General features: G+C 41.3%; 1 protein-coding gene across 2 annotated transcripts in view; it reads left to right on the forward strand.

Moving 5' to 3' along the window:
- Window positions 1-17318, forward strand: part of PRKG1 (protein kinase cGMP-dependent 1) — a 1083951-nt gene that overhangs the window by 75613 nt on the left and 991020 nt on the right. The window contains exon 1 of one of the 2 annotated variants that reach the window (XM_070432781.1): window positions 860-1299. The exons of the other annotated variant lie outside the window; for it this stretch is intronic. Coding sequence (XP_070288882.1) covers window positions 989-1299 — 311 coding nt within the window. The 5' untranslated portion in view covers window positions 860-988. Of the gene's footprint in view, window positions 1-859; window positions 1300-17318 lie in introns of those variants that run through there. 2 annotated transcript variants of the gene reach the window in all.

Genomic DNA, 17318 nt, shown 5'->3' on the forward strand with positions numbered 1-17318 from the left:
CCCATGCTCCCTATACCCCCCACCCCCAAAATAGTTCATTAACCTGAGTTTGGAAAAGGTGGAAAGGGGAGGAATTAGCAGGAGCAGGCAGTGTGGGAATGCTTGGAGGGGAGAGGGGTTGGGGGGCGGGGGGGGCAGAAGCCTCCTCCCCCTTCCCTTCCCCAAAGACAGCGGGATGTTAGGGGGAATCCAGAGTTGCTCTATCTCCTGAGAAGCAAGTTTCTTTTCTGGCCTTGGCCACCTGTGTGCTGCGCTCCGGGTGGGAAAGGTGGCTTGGGAGTAGGGAGAGTTCAGACACGTGACTCGGGAGCCTTTCCTGGTGAGGCTGGTGGTCAAAATCCCTCCAGAACTCAGAGCTTTTAAGATGCAGAGTACGCTTTGCTCTCCCACGTTTCCAGGATTGTAGTCCCTTGTCCTCCAGACTCGTCTGCTCTGGAGCCGGCTGTCACCTTCCCAGTTGCCTGGGGTCCTGGCTGTCTTTCCCCTCTCCCCTCCCCACCCACAAAGTGGTGCTCCCGCCTCTCCGCCTGCACAGCCCCTGGCGCGCCCCGCAGGGTTATCAGGCTCCGCACACGCACCACTGGCTTCCTCTGGCTCCCAGCGCGAGTGATCCCGGCAGACCAACTGCTGCCCGGGAGCCTCATCCGAGTCCCGGTCTCCTGCTCCCTGACCACCGCGCAGCTGCCCTTCGGACCCCCTGCAGCGCCCACCACGCGTCAGGCTTCATCCCGGGTTGGACCTGCTGTTCTGCTCATCCCCACACTCAGCCTCTCCATCAGCCCCGAGAAGTGGAATCTGCACAGAAACTCTCCGTGGCTGGAGCCCGCGGACTGGGCATGCTCAGAAGCCAGGGCTGGCTTTGGTCTCAAGTAGGAAGCTTTTGCACTCGGGAGGCAGCGGCGACTTTGGGGAAAGTTGATCGGAGAGGGGAGGAAGCCCCGAGACGCGGAGCAGCGCGGGGAAGGAGCCCCCGGTAGCCGGGAGGAGCATGGGCACCCTGCGGGATCTCCAGTACGCGCTCCAGGAGAAGATCGAGGAGCTCAGGCAGCGGGATGCTCTCATCGACGAGCTGGAGCTGGAGTTGGATCAGAAGGACGAACTGATCCAGAAGCTGCAGAACGAGCTGGACAAGTACCGCTCGGTGATCCGGCCGGCCACCCAGCAGGCGCAGAAGCAGAGCGCCAGCACCTTGCAGGGCGAGCCGCGCACCAAGCGACAGGCGATCTCCGCCGAGCCCACCGCTTTCGACATCCAGGATCTCAGCCATGTGACCCTGCCCTTCTACCCCAAGAGCCCACAGTAAGCCGGGGTTACGCGCAGGGGGCCCTGGGGCACCCTGTGGGTGGGGAGCGGCGGGTCTCTGTATTGTCTCTGTGGGCCCCCGCCCCTCCCGCTTGCTATGTCTGTCCTCATCCTCAGAAATGTTTCCTTTACTTGAGGGGCTGTGCACGTTTCTAGAGCCAGACTCAGCACCTAAGCTGCCTCCCCGTCTTTGTCGGATGTCGAGATATTTTTTTTTAAATATGTGCATTCATATATGCCACCTACTGTACAGAGAGTTTGAATGCGCCCCAGGTGTGTGTCTGGCTGTGTGTATGTGCGTGAGTGTGAGAAGCGGAAGAAAAACCCCATCTCCCAAATGCCTTGGCAAAGCTGCCCAGCCGGAAAATCCTAAATGCAGCCTCATCAGACTTGAAATGAAATGCGTCTGATATCATCCTCACTTTCTATGCGTGTGTGGCTCTCCCGGGTTTCTCTACATGCTGGCCCTTCTCGCTGGTACCCTTCAAACCTGATGCTCTGTCATCATCAAAGTGTCAAAAACAAGCCAACGCGCATATCTAAGGGAGGATTTTTTTTAAATTTCCTCAATTGGATGACATTTGCAATCCACACATGGAAGCCTAGTCTGTTGATTTCTTAAAGATCTTTTCATAACATCCGAGGGAGAATATTGCTTGTTTTCCTTCAGGAATTTGCATACTGTTACTAATGGGGCACCTCCTCCCAAGAGGCTTGTCTGTTTCCAGGCTCAAAAATAGAGAAGTGCTCTACCTTTATTGAAATGGGAGACACATTGTTTGCCTTATTCCTGGCTTCTGATGCAACTGATCCGTGGTGCTCCAGCATTTTAGAGAACTGTGTGGTTCTGATGTCAGTAAGCTTCACAACTTGGGTGGAAAGATTGAATGAAACTTGTTCTACACCGCTTAACTCTAGAGTTCTTATGGAAAGCAAAGGGACAAGAACTTACATAAATAGGGAATGAGCGCCCGAATGAAAGTGATTTTTAATTAATAGATATGATAATTGATAAAGTAAAAGGTTTTGATGCTCTATTCCTAACTACATCACATTGGCTAGACGACGTGTTACATAATAATACAAGGTCCCTTGGAATCCTTCACTCCGTAAACACAAGGGACTGATATAAGGAGAAAGAGTAAATACTTGATTATCTTCATGTGTATTTGCTGTGTTGGAGGGAGCTTGAGAGTATGTACTGATTATACTTCTGAAAACTTAGAGTTAGACCTATACTTGTTGGTTCCCATAGAGCATGTGCTGTTTCTCATGCAGGTTGAGCTTAATGAGGAGATTTTATTCTGAGAGAGTGAGGAAGAGACCGTAAGGATAAACGCTTCTGAGCTTCTGACTTCACCAAGTTGCCCTAATAGTTTGTTAGACTTAGATCTGCCTTAGAAACCTGCATGGTGAATTAATTTGCAGTCCTGTTGTGCTTGCCTGTTTTAGCTAACCAGGTACATGGCCATCGCTCCTGGGCCAAGTTTTGCATAATGAAAAAATAACTCAAAGGCAGCTCTGCATCTTTAAGGATTCTGCAGAATCTCATTTTAGTATTTGCAGGACTTTGGAGTAATACAGAGCAAAGTCCACTTTTATAAAAAGACCAGTTTAATAGGGTTTATAATGAAGCATGATAAATCTAGCTGATAACTGCTGTGAAATGTATCAGACAAGATCCAAAGGAATCTAGGCAGTAAGGAATGAGCTGAAGTTTTAGAAACCTTTTAGTGCTTGACATGGAGAACTACTAGACTTTATTTTTAAAGCCCATGGTGGAAAATGAAATGAGTGTGGCAAATAATTCTATTGTAATAAACATTTTATCTATGGAACAATGCTGTGCATTATGATATTTAATAACTTGGGCTTTAAAGAAGTCAGCCACTAAGACATCACCATAATGATTTTGGTGATTCTGAAGGATTATATTGAAGAAAGTGATAGCATGTCTTCCAAGCTTAAACAATTTTGGAAAAACATCTGTTCTTTTTTCACACTTACATAAAACGAGAACAAAATTGACTTAAATGGTAGAGTGTACCTCTCAAGAGAAAGAGAAGTATATTGTATGCAAAATGATTATTATCATGTCATTGGAATGATTGTGCAAGATAGCTCCACAAGGAATTAGGAAAACTTGACAAACTGAAGATGTGTTTGAATTCAGTTTATTCCACTATAAGTAATTTGATCACACAGACTTACTGTTAACAAGTGTTTGTCTTTATATTTCATCTTTGGTGCAACTTAAATTTAGTCCTCTTTCTTAAACTTACACACAAGTTATCATGGCTTCAAGTTAAAATGAAACCATTTAAATAACATAAAACTGACTTTGACTCATGATCTTGTTCGTTTTCTATTTTCTCTCCATTACATGTAGGTAACTGTTCTGCTCAGTTATTTGATGAATGAAAATATGTTCCTGTTTACTTTTTGCTTATTGAGGTTGCCTTCTGAGGATAGTTTTTAAAACTGTTTTTTAGTGATTTTTGATCCTTTAAAAATAATGTAAAATAAAAATTAACTCATTCACTTCGATTGTCTTAACTTTTGTGGTTTGAAAGTTAAAATGGGAATTGGAGGGGAGGCTTGGTCAGATTCCAACAGAAGCCAGGGCCCTCCTGCTGCATCTGTGAGGTGGGGAGAGTGTTTTTGTTTCTTTTTCACATGTGTATAGAAACAGCCCTTAAGCCGTTTTGTGTTATGAATGTGAAACAAAGAACTGAGGTAGCAAATTGGAATCTGTATTCCGCTGCTACCGAATAATGACTTGAGAATGTAAAATTATTACTCTATATATTTTGAAATAAATTGAGCAAATAAACTCTTAAAAATGAGAAAAATATCCATTTTATGAGATCAGCCTGTTGGATATATATATATATATATATATATATATATATGCTTATGGACTTTTAAAGTAATTTTATTTCATGCTATTTCATTCCTGAAAATTAACTCCATAATTGGTTAGCACATTCATTCTCTCCTATTATGATCTAAACCCTTTACCTATGGTAAATATTCTCACATCCTTTCTGTTTCGCTGTCACAGGGTTCCGTGTCATTTCAGTTGGTCTATATAAACTTGAGTTCCTATCACAACTGGTTAGTGTCTCTGTATTCTTGTTAAGCTGTTGCTTTTCACCCCCTGAGGTAGATGCATTTCAGAGAATGATGACGTTTTATTATATTTCACTTTTTGATTTCGAAGTATTTTGGAAGAGCTGAGGATATTGAGGAATATTTTCTTATTTTTAGAGAGGCATTCATTATAAGATCTTATGTGAGCTTTTAAACCTTGACACTAGAACATCTCAAGAGAAATGGAGTCTTTCTACAGGCTGTGTGTTAAAGTTTGTAGGAAGTTGAGAGAATTTTAGCATTTTAGTGTAATCTTAGATGGCATAATATTAAAACAGATTTCTTCAAAGGTAGCCATTAAATTTCAAATGTGCCCTACAGCTCAGTTGAATACCTTTGTGGGATGTCTTTCATGTATAAGCTATCATCAGGCATTGGAGGTCAGAGATACATGGATCCTATTGTCAAGGAGTTAATGAAGGGTTAATAATGCCTCACAAGTAAATATTCTAGAAAGTAGAGTAGGCAAATCATAGAGGAGATACTCAAGACAGCAAATATATTCGAGCCCATTTAACTTTATGGTTTCAGGAACTCTTGTTGAAATGGAGATATTTAAAGTAAATACATATTTGCAGGATGGCCATGATTTAGTGCTAATGGGATTAGAGGGGTGGGGGTTGGCAGGGCCATCAGCAAAGGGATGGACAGAAAAAGAAAGCAGAGGGTACATCTGGGGAATAACAGCAACCAGTGGCTGTACCAGAACACGGTAGTGGGAATTGAAGGAAAGTTAGTTTAGGCCGAGAGAATGAGCATATTCTCTCGGCCTAAACTAGCGCGCACATTTTACTGGAGGACTACTTATTACCCATTAGTAAAGCTCTGAGTCTTTGAATGTCAGTCCAGTCCTCTATCCCTGACCAGCACCATCCTGCTAATGGCCATAACTATTCCAGCTTGGTAAGGGCATTTAATTTAACCAATGAGCAGATGGTTAAAACCCTTAAGGAAACCCAGTTCCACTCTTAATAGAAAACAAGTTCCTTTACCCACTCACTTCAAACTGTTCCCACTGAAAAGAATCTAATTTTATTTTAAAAATACTCTAACTAGATTCCTCACATAGCTGGGCAAATGGGACAGGAGAACTGAAGTTGGTTTCTGAAATTCATCTTCCTTGTTTTTGTGGAAGAGTTAAATTCCCACTTAACGTTATTCTAATAGACTTCCCTATTTGAGTGTGTTGGTTTGATGTTGGTCTATGCAGTAAATGGGAAGCTGTGGAAGCTTTTATAAAAAATATATGAGAACAGGTTGCTAAAACTCTACGCGGGTGATTGGAAGCACAGTCAAGTTGTGCGCCCCTCAGGGGTGGCTTGTAATGAAAATACTGACAAGCCCCGAAAGAGGAGCTCCAGAGACTGCCTGAGAATATAAACGACCAGCTTCCTGGCCGTACTGAGCCACATTGCCAAGCTCCTGCTACTTGTTGTCTCATTAAAGAGCTGGGTTTGGATTCCTAATGGGAAAGGGGAGAAGTAAGCAGACGATGTTTCTATTGTTGCTGTTTGCAGGTTATAAGGCATATGGAAACATTTTTTCCCCTGTCTGCCTAGCAATGGAGGGTCTCCATGGTATCCTAGCAACCAGTTGGAACACTGGGCTGCTGCTCTTCCTGCCATCTCTGCCATAGGTACTGCTGCCCATCCCAGGGAACCAGACCTGCTGCCTGCATTCCAACCCTCCGACTTGAACCTTCCAAGCTCTGAGAACACAAGACAATGTGGTACATAAGCACATGCCGCAGGCAGCATTTACCAGTAGGCTCAACAGCTTATTATGCAGTCACATCTGTGGCATTTTGAATCCTAATCTGAATGGTTGAGCTGGCGCTGTTGGCCACCCCTTCCCTGACAGCACGTCTCGACTTCCTCACACCCAGCCTTCTGACGCCCCTTCTTCTTTCCTCTCACCATTTTCTATAATGACTGCCTTCCTCTGCATCTCCTTAAAATTTGTTTTCTGAGAAGAACGGGCAGCCTGTTTGAACTCTCTAAGTATAACTTTGTTTGTAAGAGCAGAGGAATGTTCTCCCTCCGAAACCCGTCATGTAAATATGAACAATAGCACAAGAACTGTAGCCACACAGAACAGATGTTTAACAAAAGGTGGGGCTAATAGTATACTTCCACAAGTGTCTTGTTTCTGAATGGCTTTTATAATCATAGTCATTTGATAGAGGCAGGAGGGTAGAGTGGGAAGAGGAGATGTGTGTGTGTTGGGGTGGGGAGGGGAGAGGTGGGCAGGAAAGTTTAAAGCAAGATGAGTATTGTTAAAGCTATGCTATATTTGCAAATAAGTTGGGAAGGAGTAATGGGCATTATGGGTGAATAAGACTGGAATGGAATTTGCAAGTTGAATAGTACTTTGTGGATGAAGAGAGGAGACACCCAAACTGGAGTATATGGAGGGCTTGCCTCCTCTGAGTGTGGGAACTATACTGGGATTTTGGCAGAAAACCATTAAAATGTTTCCCTTTAGGCCAATGCTTGATTTGAATGAATGTATTGTTCCTTTCAAACATCCTATAGGCTGATACCAGGGAGGCTTGGTGGTTCAGGAACAGTCCACAGGGCAGAAAGGAATGAGGAGAGCAAGTCAGCACATCACTGTTTCTGAAAGAATGGGTCAGAATGGCACTGCCCTTCATCATCATAATGGCTAACATTTATTGAGCACTCACTCTGTGCCAGGTACTGCTCCCTGTGCTGTCCATAGGTTGTAGTTTTTATCAAATGACCCTGAGAGGAAGACTCCAGAGTATCCCATTCCACAGCACTGAGGTACAGGCCACTGAAGCTCAGAGAAGCCAAGTAAGTTGCTCAAGGTCACACACTTTGTAAAAGGCTGAATCTGAATTTGAACTCCAGGGCTGTTCTCCTTAGCCATTAGGGTCTCCTGCTTCCCAAAGGAGTGTGAGGATTAGGCAATTGCAGGAAAACCCAATGAATCGCCTATAGGCTGTTCTCTTGGGAGTGTATCTGTTCCCCAGTAATTAAATGGGAAGTGAAGTACTTCAGGAGAAGTGGAAAAAAATAAGACAGGTCAGTGGTTTCCAAACTTTGCTGCAATTAGAACCACCTGGGGAGCCTTTAAAAAAATCCAGTGCCTAGGTTTTACCCCAAGCCAATTAAAATTAGAATATCTGGGGGTGGAAACCAGCCATCAGTATTTTTTTAAAGATTCCTCAGATAACTTCAGTGTGCAGCTAAATTTGGGAACCACTCTGAGAAGACAACAGGGTGTGTGTGTGTGTGTGTGTGTGTGTGTGTGTGTGTGTTATTAAACAAAGGCAAGGAGGATAAACTTTTCACTTAAAGAGTAGAGTGTTTCTGTTGGCTAAAACTTTTCAGCACTAGGGGCTTGCCAAAGCAGATATTCCCCCTACATTATAGGCGTGCACTATTTAGTAAATGTCTTATTGTTTATTCTTATTGGTTCCCATCCTTGACTGCATATTAGAGTCTAGGTAGGTCTCTCTAGGAAATGTTAAAAATACCTTTCCTGGGGTGCCACTTCCAGAGATTCTATTTCATCACTCTGGGGTGGACCTGAGGTATAGGGATATTGTTTCAACTCCCGAGGTGATTGCAATATGCAGCCAGGATTGTGAACCTTTTCCATGGAGTATTCAACTTCAGTTGTTACTGGCTATTTGAATTCCCAACCTTTGGAAAAGCACTTTCCTCCGTTCCTTTCTACCAACCCAAATCCCTGCTTACTGTGGAGCCAGGCAGCTCCAACGCCCCTCTCCCCACAGCATCTGCCCCTCTCTTGATCTCTGGGGTTACCTGTGTGGGCCTGGAGCATGATCATTGTCGGCAGCTCCGGTCAATGGGAGTATATTTCCTCTTTCCCGCCAGCCGTGAGTCCTGGCCACTGTTCAAATATGACACATTAGGGTCAGTCATCATCCCAAGTTTGTTTCCACTCTCACTGGGGCAGCTGCCTCGTTCGCCAGTAAGACTGTTTCCTTGGGCTCCTGATGCGTCTATGAAATTTTAATGTATGAAGGTGAGACAATGATGAGCCCCCGTGGAAGAGCAGGACGGGGCTTGTAGTGCCTCTCCTTCTGGTATGTGAAGTCTGTGCAGCCAGCTACAGTGTTTTTTTTTTCCCCTCTACAGATATTTTATCCTTTTAAGGCAAACAGCCTGAGATCAGGCTGAGGAGTACTTTCCAAGGAGGCTTCAGAGAAGGCAGAGCGAGCACATCAGGCTCTCAGCCTCTTTTCCGGCCGGGCCGGGTGGGAGTGAGTGGACAGATCTGGGCACTGCTGGCCGACGAGAGGTCTGAGATGACACCCGCAGTCTCCGTAGGTCCCTCAGGGGGCTCCCGGGGAGATGGGAACTGGACCCCCTGTGATCACCACCTCCCTGCTGCCCCGTTGCCAGCTCTTTGGACTCTTTCTTGCCCTCTTTCCCCTTAGACTCTAAGGCTTAGAGTGTTAAAAACTCCTCTAAAGACATTCCTAATTGTCTCTGATAGGAGCCTGTTTACATCTGTAATTTAATCATCATCTTCTCAGGTGAGGACCAGCCAATATAAGACTTTATATAAGCGATGAAAATAGCTGGTATAATTGCAAATACTCGGTGGCAGAAATCATCTCAGAATGGAGTCAGTGAGGAGCTCTCTTGTCTCTTTCCCCCTCCTTCTAAAATATGAAAATGTATTCAGCTGACAGATAGCATGTTAGAGCAGAGTAGATGTAATAAGGCTGCCCAGAGGATTGGGGACATTAATTGCGCAGGGAAGTTAATCATAAGGAAAGTAAACACTTTCATTATGAATCCAGCTTCATGCGGTGCACATGGTTATTGGACCTAAGTGGGAAGGATAAGAGGAATTAGCAATAATAAGTAAACATGAACAAAAGCATGTGTTCACTTATATGGCTTAGCCATTAGACAGGATTATGGGCAAGAGTTGGTGTTAGGACACTGTTTCTTAGAGTTTTTATAATCCAAGATATGAAAGGATGGGCATTAGCACAGAAAAAAAAATATCAGTGACAGTTTAGTGTCGACATATACTACTTTCAGCTGCATCAAATTTTTTAAGAATGTTAATTTTCTTTGCCAGTCTAAAGATGATAAATGCTAATTAAACTTACCAGCCTTGTTCAAGACAGATGTAATTTTATTGACTTCTGTGTAGAGATTAAGTAACTTAAGTCCAGCAAAAGCAGAAGTAAATAGGTTAAATTATTAGTATCTGTCAAAAGCAGAACTTCCTAACGTTGACTTTCAGATGTTCAGTTTTCTTCTTGTCCATATCTGCTCTTTAGGGGTAGCTCTGAATTTCTTTGAATGTGAAATAATGATAGTATCAGCCAGTCAGTTTAATTTGGTTAATTGTATTAAATGTCAATGATGACGAATACACCTCAGCGAAGCAAAATGCTTTTGCTATTTTTTGAAACAATCATAATATGATAATATCAAGCTTTCTCCAGATTTAGACAAAGGAATAATGAAATATTGTTAAGGGAAAAACATCTCCTTTCTGGATATACTGCATATCATCTTAATGGTCCAGCCCGATCAATAAATTATGGTTTTCACATTGCTTCTAAATCTGGAGTGAGAGGAAAGATAAAAAGATTGTCATGATGAGAAAGAAAAAAATGGAATTCTGAATGTTGCCCCTCTGGAGTTAATGTTACTGATGGATTGGAGTGTGAATCGGCCATTCTCTGCTGTGTCTGCGGGTGGCTGGCAAATACATTGTACAAACTAGCACACTTCCATCTTCATAAGAAACACCTTGCCTAAATGACTGGTGACTGAGTAATGCATTTTATATTGTGGCAAGGCAGAAAAGATGGCCTTCTATTAGACTTGTGCTGGTTTGACAGGATGTCACCATATCCTTTACAGAGGAATATTAAACATCTGAAAGTGACAGGTACCATTTTGCTAAGTCGTGATGGCAACTCATTAGGTCAAGGGGGAAGAAAGAACAAAATGCATTGGAATAAACCCTAGAGTGTCGGGAAGGGAACATTTGAATTATGTTCTTTATTCTGGGTCCCTGCTATTGTCTTATTTAGGAACTGTCTAAGGATACAATAGCTCAGAAAAGTAAGTCCACAGACCCTCAGATATGTAAGAGTAGCTATTGGCTGGAGGATCCATTCAGTGAATCCCTCTTTATTTTGAGTAAATAAATTTTAATTAAAATAACTTTTTCAGTTCTGAATTGTTAGAAGAAAACCTTTTCTTTCTTTCCTCTTCCCCAATAATGTATGGTACAGTGCAAAATGAAAGAACTGCTTAAAATTTCTAGTCATTCATTTAACACTTACCTTTATAAAACTGTAGTGCTTCCTGCTGGCATGGCTCAGTGGTTGAGTGTTGACCTATGAACCAAAGGTCACGGTTTGATTCCTGGTTGTGCACATGCCCGGATTGTGGGCTCGATCCCCGGTGTGTGGTGTGTGGAGTGCACATGGCAGGTGATGGATGATTCTCTCTCATCATTGATGTTTCTCGCTCTCTCTCTCCCCCTCTTCTTTCCTCTCTAAAATCAATGAAAAAATATTTTTAAAAAAATGTAGTGCTGCCCTGACCGATGTGGTTCGGTGGGTTGAGTTTGGTCCTGTGCAAGGAGAAGATACTGGTTTGATTCCCATTCAGGGCACATGCTTGGGCTGCAGGCTCAGTGCCCAGTAGGGGGCGTTTAGGAGGCAGTCAATCAATGTTTATCCCTCTGCTTCCTCTCTCTCTCTTAAATCAATAAAGACATATATTTTTTAAAAAATGTAGTGCTGAACTCCATCATCCATTTATATGAAAAATGTTTCTTGTTATAGATCTGAAAAGCTTTAGAATATTATGAAAGAAACTTGCAATGACTTTTTGTTTACTGTGGTAGTCTTGATCAAGAAATAGTTATTTTTCTTAAAAAAATCTCATTTCAGACTTTCTGTTGTTCTTCATAAAAGGGAAATATTACATGAAAATTTATAATCTGCCTGACTCTGCCTTCCAGATGTTTTATCATTACTTAGTATGGAGACCTACATTCTCTTGTTGAAAGAAAGAAACAAGAACTAAATGACTCCTTGTTCATGCCGCACTGAATGGCATACAACTAAATGGATATTATTTTCAAACAGTCCTCATGAAAAGGAATGACAAATAAAATAAACCACTGTGAATAGAGCATCTTTGATTAACTTTTTGCCACCTCTTTGCATATTTCATGAATTCATCTAGCCTTTGCCTTTTCTTTACTCTGCTTAACACATTAACATATTCATTCCCCCTCTTTTTGAGTTTTGGTGGGAAATGCCTAGCCTAAAAGAAAAGTGTTTTTTTGTTTTGTTTTTTATAGGGAACTACTAAAGGAGTAGAGTCTATTGCCTTTGAAATAATAATAATTAAAGAAAAAACTTCCAGAAATAGAGAATATAGGACTTGGAAGCATTATATATGTGTGCCTGAGTGTTTTTTATGTGTTTGTGAATAATTATAAGAAATTATTTTAGAAAATTCTGACATTTGAAAGGTATCCTGTTATTTCCATTCAAAGTTATATGCCATCTATAATATAATCATGATTATTTTAAGCAATGCAGAGTTACCCTTCTGTACTCTCAGAAATGAAGAGATCAAAATAACTTCCACTGAAATATTTTGGGGAAGATACCACTGCAAGATGTGCAGAGAGGTGAATACAGTGTAACACATCCCCAGAACCTTCGTCCTAACGTATAAAACAAAACACTGCTCATCCCAGACGTGGTCACCTTTCTCAAGTCATCCTTCCCCTCCCATGGCTTGTCTTGCTGTTTGGTACCACCACTGAAGCCGTGTGCTGTGTTGATCATTTGTCATCACAGAGCAGTGCTCCATCTTCTGGCTTCCTAGGGGCTACTGTCAGGGTGATGGATGGAAAATAACTCAAGTATACATTTATTTGTCTTGGCAAGAGTGACATGCTCTGCTAGATGAGCTCAGAGGTTATTAAATAATATCTAGGTGAACCCTTGATAGTGAGTTTTAAATCATCTATGGCAGGTATACCTCCTCTCTACCCCTGTTTCATTCCTTCTTGACTTTCCTTGCTAGATTTCAAAACTTCTTTTGGGAGTTCAATCCATTTCTTTCTCATCATGTAAGGGAAGAACATAGTATTAACCATATCTTTGCTCAAACTAGGCTCACTTTTTCTTTCTTTCTTTTTGGACATAGAGAAGAATTTTCTCATCTTCACAGAAATCCTTTCTAAAGGGAAGGCAGTAATTGTTAAGTTTTAGCCTTGTCTTTACTGGTCAGTTAGTGATAATGATTATGATGATAATGACTATATATATCTATCTATATCTATCTATCTATCTATCTATCTATCTATATCTTGTTATGTGCTGCATATGCTCTCTCATATAATTCTCACAATCATCCCATTTTTTTTAGATGGAGGAAATGAGGCACAGAGAAACTAAACACCTTGCCCAAAATAAAACAGTGGGCTAAAGCACTCAAACCCAGGTCTGTGTAACCCCAGGGCCCATGCTTGCTCTCCACGTGCCATTTGGCTCAGCTGATTGTCCTAACAACTCACTTGTTTTTAGCACAAGTCCTATTTTCCATTCCCTTTTATAACTTTACTAGAGGTCCGATGCATGAAATTTGTGCAAGGGGCTTGGCCCCCGCCCCAACGGCTTAGGTCGTCTGGCCTAATTAGCATATTACACTTTTATTATTATAGATTCCTTTTATATAGCTCTTTGGTACGTTTTTTATGTACCTGCATTTTTATATACCATACCATTTACCCATCTACCCATGGTAGCCATGGGGGCATTCTCCTTTAGAGACTAGCACACCAGAGTATCATGGCCGTTCTCCTGTAAATGATACTGTATTTCTGCTATATTCAAATTGTTAATCAAAGACAATTGCTCACGCCTACATCATTTTTTGCTGTATCATACTTGTAAGTTTTCCCCATCCTGTACTTACATATTTTGTTTTATTGGCTTAATAATTTTAATTAGCCTATGCTTATCCCTATTGAATCACATTTCCATTTTAAAATCTGCTGCTTTGGGATATATGCTAAAAAGGACACTGCCTTTTCAGGGGTCCTTCCAACATGGAGTGGGCCCAGTAAACCTGGGCTGGAGTCATGTTTTTAGTTTTCAGTATCTGACTTTATAGTACTGTGTATTTTCCTTCTTCATGTCCATCAAAATTTAAATTTCTCTAAGTTGGTCATTATTTGGTTAACCTATACTTTCCCTCAAAGATGGTGAAGGCCATGAAAACAAAGCCAGTATTCTCTTTTGCTCCATGTTGTATTCTGGGAGCCCAGAATAGGGCTGACACACAGCCCTAAAAAATTCTTTGTCAAAGGAAGGGCGAGAAGAAGCCTTTTCATCTTTGCCCTTGGAGGCTTCATCTTTTCAATTAAAATAGTTTTAAATGAGAAACTTCTGTAGAGCATGTTTGGTTTGGCCAAAGAGTGCTTTACCAACTTTTGAACTTGAATGCCTTGTCCCATGGTTGTGAGATTCTCTGTGTTCCTCAAGTTCATCACAGCCCTCAACTCTTCCTACTTTCTTATCAAGCTCCTGTTCTTTGTTTGTTTGACCTGCTTTCCCTCTGAGGACATTCGAGTTTTTTATAGGAAAACCTGGGATTACATAGTCTTGAAAAGTCCTTTCTAGTTTGAATAATATGTGATTCTATCTTTCCAAGGAAGCATACTTGTCCTCTAACTTAAATAAATGTCTCATCTCAAGCTCTGCAACATAAAACCTTGTAAACTGGAAGCGCAAATGGGTTGATTGCTGACAAATACAAACATGGGATTAATGGAAATAGTTATAGAGACTCTTTCAAATTCTTAATTTCTTTTACAGATGCAGCCAGAGATCTCTCTAACAAAATCCTGTCAGGCTGAAGATAATAGCTTGCTAATTTTGACTATGCAAAAATTCACATAGATCTTAATATTGTGAGATGGTAGAGAATCAAACTCATGATAAAATACAACTTCATTTGGTGCTTGCTTCAAGATTAACCAAAATAAAACGGAAAATTTAAAGGCTAATTTTTGTTTGACATATTGTCTTTTAGCTTGTCAGGATAGAACCTGGGAATACCCAATCCTGGAAAACATCTTTTTTTCTTGTGACCATGTGCTTCTGTGAATGTCTGAGGTTATTTTCCTAGAAGGCCTCAGTGCCAGTGCAACTGTATACCTGTAGTTAGCAAAACAGGGCCTGATAACAACTTATATTCATTAGCTAGAAAAAGGAATATATGCGTGATCTCATTTTTGCCTCGCAATATCTGAGTGTAAAAAGGAGAATGGATCATCTCCATTTTACAGAGGAGATAATTAAGGATCAAAGAGGTGGGGTAACACAACCTAAATTCAACAGCTCTTCTGTGATAACACTGTAAATACAATAGGTTATCAGATTCAATTTACCTTCTTTCCACACTTTATGCAGTGTCATGCATTCATGTGACTGCCTTCATACTCCACTGAGTCCTGTGGTTCAGCCGTGCATTTATGGAAAATGCAAGCAAGAAGGCTCAGAACATAGTATACACCAAGGATAAGGGCATGGGCTCTGATTCAATTGCAACCTTACCGCTTACTAGGTATGTGGTATTGAATCTGTCTGAGCTTCCATTTTTCTCAGTAACAACAATGATTAAAATGTATGCCATGATTAGAGATCATGCTTGTGAGTCCCTCAGTGCAGAGTTCAGATATGGTATGGGCTCCATAAGCAGCATAAAGCATAAGCTGTTGGGGATTACCTTCATGTTGTCATTTTAATTGAGTTCATTACACCGAATTCCATTATTAAGGTGCAATAACCATCCCTCAAACAAATTGAAGAGCATCAGGTGGAAAGAGTTTCAGTAATGAGAAGATCCTAGAGCAGAGGCCGATGCAGCCCAACTTGGCTTTGCTGGGTCTGATTCAGAGGAAGATTGATTGACAGCAAGAATTCTACATGACTTCTCTGTGGGATGACCGAGGGCAAGGAAGGGAAAGCACAACCAAGTTTGAAATTCTATAATAATGCAGCTTTTTTCATCAATGAGCAGTTGCAGGCCTACAGAGACGTTAAGAATGGATTGGCCAAGGGTGAACTGAGATGAATATATTTAAATTATATTAAAGGATCATAATGAAAATAGGGGTGGTGGTACCTGAAGGAAAAGCTAGATGTCTGTGCTCTCAAGACAGGAAGAATAGTTGGTGGTCCTTCTTTGCAGATGTGTTTATGTGAAATGGTGATGACATTGTTCTTAACCTTCATTTTAACATGTAGGGCCAGCAAACATGCAGAATCTTGCGCTGCTGCTCTGGAGTCCTGTGCAGTTTTAAAGACCCACTGCTTTGATGATTTGATTTCAAACCATCAAAAGTATTTAGAGCAAAGTGCCTTTTCTGTTTTCTGAAATGTCTGCATAAAAGTTATGCACTGATAATGGATTTTTTTTTTTAAAACAATTCATTCCTGACTTGAGAATTTCCTGTTCAGGCTGAGGTGCCCTCAGATGCAGAATATAATCTTAGCCTATAAGTGCTTTCTCTTAATGACGTTGATCCTGCATCTCAAGATGTCTTTTCAAAAACAATATGATTGTGGGTGAAAGCAGTGATAACAGCCTTGTTAGCTGGTGGAGGAATACATCAATGGTCTTGGACACATTCTTGACAGTTGGGGTGATGAGCTGATAATAGAAAGCTCTAGAACAAAAATAAAAATGCTGCTTTATTTTGAAACGTGTTGTGTAGTACAAAAAAAGATAGATTGTTTTTAACAGCTTTATTGAGGTATTAACTTACACGCCATAAAATTTACTCAGGGAACATGTGCAGTACATTGATTTCAGAAAATTCATAGAGTCATGCAACTATGACCACAATCAAGTTTTAGAACATTTCTATTATCCTCCTAATTTCCTGGGGCCCATTTGCAGTCAATCCAAGCTCCACCCCTGCCCCAGGAAATCACTGGTCTGCTTTCTGTCTTTATAAATTTGCCCTTTCTGTACCTTTCATATAAACAGGTATCTTATTTTTCAAATTATATCAATTCACGGTTTATGACTATGTAACATCAATTTATGGTTTACTTAATGCGAAGATTGAGGTTTAGAAGTTAAGATTGTATTGTTACATTAAACATTAAATCTCCTTAGTGTCAGAAGAGTTCAACGGGATATTTTTGTTGTTGATTTTGGAGTAATACAGAGACTGGGAGGTTTAGTTTTGTACCTAGATCCAACATATTAGTGTGGTAACGACATGAATAATAGTAGCAGGTTGCCATTTAGGAAATGCTTACTGTGTTTAGGCATTCTGTTGGGAGATCAATGTACCTGTCTTTCTAATCCTGATAATAGTTCTAAGGGCAGAGAGTGTTTGCTTCGTTGTAGCAATAAATGAAGCAAACTCAGAGAAATTAAGTAATTTGCCCCAAAGCACACAATCTGCCTGTTTAAAGTCTATGGGTTTGGCTGCTATGCCAAGAGGTACTGTGACAAGCAGGGTATGGCTTGTACCTTTCTGCAGCTTCCCAACTCTTTCCACTTTTTCAGCACTAAGATATATCCTTGAAGTTACCCTCTCACTTGCCATTTTGGCTTCCCATGTACGTCCAGCCGAGGAACAGTAAAAGAAGACAGAGCATCCGTGTGTTAAAGACAAGCACCAACCCCTTTGGGGAACAGGGAATTGATCAATGAGCTGTTTGTGAAATGAGAGAGACAAAGACAGAGGAAGTATTTGAATTGTGAAGTAAAGGAATGGACAAGAGTATATGAGAGAGAAATAGAAGACAAAAGAACTTTATAAGATTCGGGAGGAAGGGAGAC

Source organism: Myotis yumanensis, unplaced genomic scaffold (genome assembly GCF_028538775.1).
Source record: "Myotis yumanensis isolate MYYU_CA2020_CCGP unplaced genomic scaffold, mMyoYum1.0.hap1 SCAF_13, whole genome shotgun sequence".
Classification (NCBI taxonomy): Eukaryota; Metazoa; Chordata; class Mammalia; order Chiroptera; family Vespertilionidae; genus Myotis; species Myotis yumanensis.